We start from the raw sequence: 8,795 nt of genomic DNA on the forward strand, positions 1-8,795 counted from the left end.
AAGAAAAAAGTGATAGGAATTGACATACACCATTGAGGACGTTCCTCCTTAAGTAGAGTTCATCGATATCGAAAAGAGCAAGTAGTAGTGAAATTTTGTTGCAAATGATCACACTACTAATCATTTCAACATAACGTATAGCCATACTGAAATTGTGCATTATTTTTCTAAGTGCTTTTCCCCTTTTCCCTGCCAGCAAAATGGTACTGAAAGACATTGACTTACAGTATTACCACAGCATAACTACTAATTGCAGACATCTTCAAAACATTTCTGCGAGCAGTCCAACTTCCAGTCCATGTTATTCATCTTGATTCTTATGTACCCTATTGTTGCCAAAACTTGAGGACAGGTTTGAATTTTTGCACTCTGCGTCTCTAGTTACGATTCTTTTCCAGCTCCAAGTTCTTGACCAGAGCTTGCTTTTCATCTTCAGGAAGAGACTTGAAAATGAAGATGGACTTATCACCGATGTCGTCCTGCACATACCGAAAACATCTCAGAAGACTCCTAATACGTTTGTCCATCACCATTATGGTTTTTGACTAGATCATACCTTTATAGGCTGAGTGAACTTTCTTCCAGCGAAGATCACGAAAAGGGCCATCCAGAAACCCAACAAAGTCGCCTTTACTCCATCATCCATCAAACCGGTCTGTAAATTTTACAAAAACATATTGTCTGTATATCTGTCCAAATCCTCATAAAAGCAAAACTCCATATATCCTACAAGGGAAAATCTTAAAGAGTGCCCTAGGACATACGTTAAGAGTCATTGACAGTGCTTAGCATTTTCTATTTGAGGTGGGCGACTTTCTTTTCCAAGTGCGTCGACACGCACCCTTCCTAGTTTAAGTGGTTTTCTTTTAACTAGTACTCTTAGGACACTTGTTTACGAGATCCATATTATAGTAGTGATGCCACAACATGACAATAAACGACAGTTATATGCCGGATACTCAATCATTATGTTTTTCTCCTGCCTTTTCTAGTTGACAAAAGCACAAAAGACATTTTAACCATGTCATTGCACATATGTTTGTACATAAATAAAGACTGAATGTTAGGCATCCTACACAAAAGGTAAGTTTTAGACAGGACTTGACAAAAAGGGAGGTCAGTCCCTCGAGCATGCAGAAGAAGAAACTGATGACTAAGTACCATTTTGCAACCGGACCAATTTTCAGCAAGATTTTCATGCTGCATCATAGTAATGACTGACATAAAAGAAAGAAAGCCAAATATCTGCATCGAAACTTAAGAGGAGTTACCAGATGGCCGAGAAGTACAGTCGGTATGATGAATGTGAGAATGCCAGCTTCCAGCTTTCCATAGCAGAGGCCTACATTTGAATATGAATAATCAATACACAGAGTTAACACATCAAAAGGTATCTTCTTAAGATGATCACTACAAATTCTAAAAGTTATTTTTTGACTGTTTATGCTTTCTATTTGAGTGCTACCTCATGTCTCAATTATACTCAACCTTCAGCTGTGCTTCACAGAATACTGATGTCAATGCGTGAAAATAAATCACAATGTAAGCATGATCACGTTTTCATGTAGGATTCCATGTGCATCTCAGATTTTTCAAATGCTCCAGAAACATAAATAGGTGGATCAGAATGGGGACGTAAATATTCACATAATCATTTTATATGAAGGATTGGTAAGTCAGGGTAATCATGTCTAACGTCCGCACGAAGTAGGACATTGATTTATTACTTTCAAATGACCTTTCTCCTTTTGCCACTGTCATTGTGTGGAGAAATCCTTAACTTTCTCTTTTTATGTTAACTATCTGAGAAATTAGGAAAACTAGTTTTCTCTGTTTGACATTTCGTATAAATGGAACCCCAGCAATTTACACTATCCCGTGGAATCTGAACTAAATAAGAGAGCATCAGTAATTGGAATAGGATAGCACGCAAGCTCAATGTTACCTTCCTTAAATACAAGTCCTGTGAGAGCAGCAAAGAGAGGACCGACAAACCATACTGCTGTTGGGTTATCGACAACGTAATGAACCAAGTTCTCTCCAGATGGCTGAGCGAGGTACACATATGTTGCCAAAGAACCGACGACACCAAGTGCCCATAAAGCTTGAAGAGTGCGTTTAATCTCAGTAACATAGATGTGAATCAACAACAATGATAAGCCCAATCCACCAGCTCCAAGGGTGTAGATTAAATCAAGATTCTGCCTGATTATCTCCCTCACCCAAGATTCTTCAGGTAAAAAAGCAGTCGAAGAAGCAGTCACAAAGGATGCGGCAGTGGTCACCAACCCAGATCTGTACAATATCACCTGATAGAAATCAATGGGACATTGAAAATCTTGGATGCGGACTGAAATACAAGAAAAACAGGCACAAAACTTTGACTAGCAGACAATTGACAACTATAAAGCCCACGCGAATTTTGCAAGTTCTTATGACCAGTGTACAAAAAAGAAAAGAATATTTTTAGCTATGACTAATGTGAAAAATCATCTCCATATCAAGTGCAAAATCGACTAATAAATGATTGTTTGGTCACTTATATTCATCAAGACAAGCGCAAGTTCGTTCGCATCAACCACAAAGCAATACCAAAATGCATTCAGGTCATAAATAAAAGTTGAGGATTGTTAAAAAGGGTACGACTGTATGATTTATTTCCTGAATGTAGCAAAAGACTCAACTGCAGCCATGACAGTATGTTTGTTGAGCCTGTAATCCTTTGTAATCTTGCTTAGAATGTTGCACATGCTTTTGACATTTTATGCATATCTTCTCAAATATCAAATGATTAGGTACTAGCTCTGCTGATAAATGGCCCAGATCCACCCCAGACATAGGCATTGAAAATTGTGACCATTCTACTGAGAACACAATTTTTTGTCTTTCACACTTACAATCTCATTTTTAAAGTTTAAAATATTATCTGAGCCTTGTATGTTATCGGTCAAATTACAATCAACTCTCGGCCAACTCTAGGTCAGACTTAGGAATGTGAAAATAATTCGGGATGCCAATAGCAGCTTCTCTTTTCGATGGTACCGAAACAGCTGGGAATGATTGCAATTGACTAACATAACGGGCTAAATTAACTAGCGATTTGAAATTCAAGGCAACTAAACCTTGGAACACAATTAAGTATTCTTAGAAGTGACAATCGGAGAACAATCTCCCATTCTTCATTATTATTATGCCCAGACACAGGACTAGTACTCGCAACTTTTTCCTGCATCGTGAAAACCACAGGTCCCGCAGGAAATTCCAAAGAGAACTCCATAAAGGAAAAGGTGAACAATTCAATGAACTTCCTGCTTTGTGCAAATAAGATGGCACCGGCTGCTAGCATCAGCTAAGAACACCAAACACCAGTGAGCTAAAACTAATGCAAGACATTCTGATTTTAACAACTACCAAGTGGAAGCAAAATCCCAGACTACTAGCATCAGTTAAGAACACCAAACAAGAACCATGAAGCTCAAAATAATACGAGACATTTCCATCCATGTGAACAACAAATTAGTCAAAGCAAAATCCCAGGCTAATCCCGTCAGCTAAGAACACCACGACGACCCACACATGTCCGGACAAACTGACCGAAATTTCACGAACTGATTGAGTACCCGTATATGCGTTGAAGATAAAGAAGAGAAGGAAAGGGGTCAAGCACCTCTCTGACGTCGGCGGGATCAACGGTCCAGGGGCCGTAGACGCCCTGATAGACCGTCGGATTGGGCGAGCTGTCGCTGAGAGCCTTGCACGTCACGGACCCGTTACGAGCTTTCCTAGTTCTCGTGGAAGCAAATGGTTTTGGCTTTGGAGGAAGAGAGGTGTGGAAGAGAGCGGTGGGCATCACTCTCGACGCCATGTCTGATGAACTCAAGGCGATCAAGACACAGAATTTTTAGCTCGGGATAGAAACAACGTGGACGTCGGACACAAATATCATGAACTGTAGCTGTCTTTTGAGTGTGGGAGGTCGAGTTCGAGGATTTTTTTCGTTTTTTCTAAAATTTTCGTGAATTCTGTGGTCCGTAGAGGTTGGGCTCGAGGTTATTGCAGGCCCAAAGGACCATCCTTATGGGCCTAATGAAGGCCTACATTTGATTGGACTGAAGGAGGGTAAGCCGATTTCAATTATTCCGCGAAAAATAAATAATTTAAAAACATATATATATTTTTTAAAATATGGTCGCACGAATCGCTTAAAACAATTAAGCAATATAAGCGATAATTTTTTGAATTTTTTTTTCAAGTCACTAAATTTTCTACGAAACAAATGGAGCCTACATATCATAAAGCTTTCGAGAATAAGAAAAACTTTGGAGTAGTTAGAATCGACCTATCTACGTTTTAGAAAAGTGTTCGGCACATGATGTGACCATACATTTTGTCCACCTTGTACCTTGCATACTCGCTGCATGTGTAGAAGTCTGGTGATGAGTTCATTAATCTAAAATATCCGGATTCCAAGAAGATAAAGTTATCACCGCTCAAAGGAAACATCTCATGGCGGACGCTGCCTGAAAAAAGGCAAATGTGCCTGTTGCCCCTTTCTCACTGTTTCATTTCCATCCTAAAGAGAAGACCTATTGAGCTCCTGCTACTTTGTGCGTTCTCTTGCATCGCTCGTGAGCAGGAACGCATGAGTTCTCGTAGTTACTCCAAAAGTTCACGAAATATTTAGACCGTGGATCAGAAAATCCCATTTTCCCCGGTGGTTCATGGCCCAAACATTCTTGCCTAGTGTATATGTGGGCTTGATGTAGCGAATGCCGCCCAACACATGCAACAGGTCCATCGGCCGCAATTACAAATTCGTTCTGTTGCCTCTGCGGTCTGGGACGTTGAGTTGAATCCCGAATAGGATTCCTCCGCATGGAATCTCTTTTAGAGGAGACAGAAGCATTTCATCAAACATTTGAAGTGCAAATCACAAATGCCCAAGCAAATTAGCACAATGGCGACTGGCATAAAGTTCCCACTAGGTTCGATAGGAGCCAGTAGGAGGGAACGGAAACGATTCTACGTTTGTCCTCTTGCTTGGATAGATCGAAAAAGACGGAGGGGAAAGTTTTAACTCGGTCAGTTGTGAATTTTGGGAATTAATTAACTAGCTTTTATCCCAATTAACATTTTTTTGTCGACACCCTTGTTTTATCTTTAATCCTAAGTACCTAAAAAAATACTTCTCGTAATACATTATTTTCTACTCTTGTTCCTTGTCAGCCACCAAATAACATTATAACTATTCATCTGTCAATAAATGAATGGTAAAGGAAGATTAGGGGTGAGGGTGGGCCGGTTCCCAATTTGTAGAACCGGAAACCGGCCCACATATTCATAGACCCACCAGAGAATTGAATCGACTGTATTTCTTTCTCTCCTTTTTTTTTTTCCTACTCCCTGCAAGGCTGCAAGCACTGTTGCATAGTTTAAACAACAACATAAGTGATACTAATATAACAAGCTTGTGATAAGCTAAACATGATGATTATCTCCACGAACAAAGCTATAATGATCATCAAGAACCAAGTTTGTGGGTTTGCCACGAAGTTTGCCAATCACAATAATCACAACAAAAGTTTGCCACAAAGTGCACGAAGCTTCACTTCAAATGCATTCACAGTCCGCATTATATATCACATGACCGAGTCCAAGACTTTGAGCGAGAAAAGAATAAGAATTAACGTTTTATAAATTTGGACCGATAAGAATTAAAAACATAAATTGGCTTGGTCCGGTTCGGGTGATCCAGGTAGGTGAGTCCATACCTGGAACCAAACCGATATTCATCGATTTCAAATTTTAGGAGTTGGGAATCTCTTAGAACTGGCCGATTGGGTCCTATTCTTTCGGTCACCGCTCAGGAAGATAGCAAAATAGATGATTCTGGACTAAAAGAATCGGATTGCCTCCCCCAGCTAGCTAATATCGTTTCAAGTCTTAACGGGCCTTAATATGTCGGTTATTTTGTAAGGTTCACTTTCCAATTTCTTCTTTTACACTACCTTAGCGGCGCATGCTCGGGTAGCCCGTCTTTGGGACGTAAGAGCAAATGCATAACGCCAAAAAAAATGTCAAACGTCTACTTTTGATTCGATTCGCCATAAAATGGATCGGATCGATCGATCGATCACTGACGGTAGATTTCCAACCCGTGCCGACTGCAAAGCGAGGCTTGTCTGCGAAAGGAGGCGTGCTTCGTCAAAAAGATCGGATCCGCGATGGAAAAGCGGCTGTGATTCTGGCAGGCCGCGATCGAGTGCAGACGGCGCGTGGCCTCTTGCTCTGACCCATCGCTCGGCTTCCGGATCCACCACCCATGACTCGCTTCTCAGACCAGACCGTGGCCCCCCAAAACCGGCCGCAAAATTTGACGTCCGCGGCCGAAAGCCCGCGTCCCCACATCAGAAACGACACCGGTGGTCCCCCCGGGCACGCCTGCGCCTGCCTCGGAGGTAGTGGCCACGTCAGATTTCACGCCCCGCTTACGTGGCGGGTCACGTGACCGGAAGGAAGCTTCCTCTCCTCTTTGTCCTCACCCGAGCCCGTGCTTCTCCCTCCATTTATTTTCCTTCTATTATTTTTCCCTTTTTTCCGCGTTTGAGTAGAACAAATATTGCGTTTTGAGAGCATCTAAAGCGGTCTAGCTTCCGCTGAGGGTCCCTCGAAGAGATTCCGAATAACTCGCTAACGAATCAATTGGCCAATTGAATCTCTCGAATCGGGCACGAAAAATTTCAATCACATCTCACATTCCTTGCCACACGATCGTCACTTTATGGATGCGAACAACAGCGCGTTGTATGCGCATCTGTAATGAAAGTTACGCAATTCAAAAACTATAAGTAACTTACATCATCAAAAAATAAAAGAAGCAGCGGAATTTCGTTAAAATCAAATGCTCGTGAGCACCCTTTGTTTTTTTCTTCTTCGCCGCGCCGCACGCGTCCAATTTGTTAATGATATTTGGGAGAAAGTTTCTTCCTATACAGACAGAACTTCCGAAAGTGTTTCATTTTCTCTCAAGTGAGAATCTTTTGAGAGTTTCAGATAAATACGAGCTTCCTTATCCTTCGCTCTTGATCCCGGGGAAAATCGCACGGTTCCCGGGGCTTTTGAAGGATTTCCGGTGGCCCACGGGGCATGTAGTCTGTGCATGCGTGATTTCGATTATTGAAATGACGTCCAGATATTCCAACGGACCAGGCGTGGCGTCTGAAAGAGACGGAGCAGAGGGACGAGATTGGCGTCACTTCGAGCTCCAAAAAGCTTATGCTGCACGTGCCCTGTTCGGTTCCAACGGGTTTTTTTTTCGCGTCCACAATCATCTCGTTCCATGTGAACTAAAGCTCTTACCGTACATAAACCAAAATAAAGAATAGCAAAGGCGGGCGCTTTACGTGCCCAAATGCATGGTATTGGGATCCTTCATCGATCACCCACGTTTGAATGGAATCGATATTAGGTTATGTGATTCATAGTAACCGTAAATGGGAAAGCACGGGGCTGCCCCTTGAACGTCGCCGGAGAGGATTTTTATTGTTTGAGTCAATATTTTATTGATAGTTTAGATTTAAGCTCATGAATAACTATTGATATAAACGATCTATTTCGCTTATAATTGAGTAATATAACGTAGAAGTACGGTGTGATAATTATGGTGGAATCCTCTGTCGAATGTAACCATAATTTAAGAGCGAATCAATATAAATCTTGTGTCTCGATTATTATTATTTTTTTCTCGTTTTTGCTCCTTACTTCGTTGTGATTAGTGCGCCGAATCCTAGCAACCTCTTCAAGGAGTGTGGTCATTTGCTGGCGTTTGCTAAATTCTTTCTTCTGGTCCGAAACTCGTTATATATTTATGAACAAGTTTCATCATCTTTTTTTTTTTACTTGACCAGATCAAAACCTAGCTATCAGCACCCGTTTGATTATGTAGCTTGCTCGCTTCATCTGCATGCGTTGACATTACTTATCATTCTTTTGCCTTCTTTCGGTTGGGTGCGTGTGTGTTGGGGTCGTGAAAGCGACAAATCAGCACGTTCTTGAAAGCCGGGAAATTTGAAAAAAGGGTTGGATCACATGTGAAGTCCCAGTTCTCTTGTATGGGCCGACCATTTGACGGAGACCTCTCGGAAGGTCCATTTTCGGCAGTCGAATGCTCGCGTTCCGCTTCGCTAGCGGGGCTTTTTGAACCACATGGCGATTTCGGCTGCAAGACAGCCGGCCATTAGAAGGGATGGAGAGGATCTCTCGGGCTGAATACAAGCCACTGTCACTGTCAAGTTCTCGCGATCACTGCCAATGGTTTCAAGTTGAGACCTAACGAAGCCTATGGAGATTCGCCTCCTGAAAAGGATTGGTTCTTTAGATTCGGTGGTGAAAGATCTCTGAATCTGCTTATGTTTCAGGATCTCCCGTGCTTTGGCCATAAAAGAGAAAGAGAGGATCTCTCGTGCTGAATATTTAGTTGTGTCGTACGTGTGGGGGACGCTCCTAACGTGGGTTCTTCGTCTGGCATTCGGACCAGAAGTACGTACATGCACCTACGACCATATTAAAGATTTGTTCTTAGAGGACCATATTAAAGAGTTTAACAAGCTAATAAACGGGGTTAAGTGCATAACCATACGACCACGTACATAATCTATCAATCAAAGAATGTTGGCGAGGAGATTATTAGTGAGCTAACTTTAGAACCTATGATAAGATTGTTGGGATACAGACCAGACGGTCTAAGGAACTAGGTAGATAAATGGCAACGAATCATAGAAGGATAGATCAATCTC

The 8,795-nt window shown here is 41.7% G+C and overlaps 1 protein-coding gene across 1 annotated transcript; it reads right to left on the reverse strand.

Annotated features, from left to right (window-relative positions):
• Positions 1-3,950, reverse strand: LOC115753227. Its single transcript, XM_030691751.2, has 5 exons — positions 3,668-3,950; positions 1,946-2,309; positions 1,272-1,342; positions 557-655; positions 1-479 (listed from the first exon to the last, which is right to left on the reverse strand). Exons 1-5 carry the CDS (start codon positions 3,863-3,865, stop codon positions 378-380), a joined length of 834 nt encoding a protein of 277 aa, XP_030547611.1. The 5' UTR covers positions 3,866-3,950; the 3' UTR covers positions 1-377.
• Between the last annotated feature and the right edge of the window lie 4,845 nt (positions 3,951-8,795).

The sequence above is a fragment of the Rhodamnia argentea genome, chromosome 6 (assembly GCF_020921035.1).
Source record: "Rhodamnia argentea isolate NSW1041297 chromosome 6, ASM2092103v1, whole genome shotgun sequence".
In the NCBI taxonomy this organism is placed as follows: Eukaryota; Viridiplantae; Streptophyta; class Magnoliopsida; order Myrtales; family Myrtaceae; genus Rhodamnia; species Rhodamnia argentea.

Excerpts from the sequence above, each read along its gene's own strand:
- LOC115753227 (XM_030691751.2), bottom strand. The coding sequence starts at position 3,865 with ATGGCGTCGAGAGTGATGCCCACCGCTCTCTTCCACACCTCTCTTCCT. Across the intron at positions 656-1,271 it reads CTGTACTTCTCGGCCATCTG|ACCGGTTTGATGGATGATGG; the intron begins GTAACTCCTCTT and ends TAAAATTTACAG. Across the intron at positions 480-556 it reads AGTTCACTCAGCCTATAAAG|GACGACATCGGTGATAAGTC; the intron begins GTATGATCTAGT and ends CGGTATGTGCAG.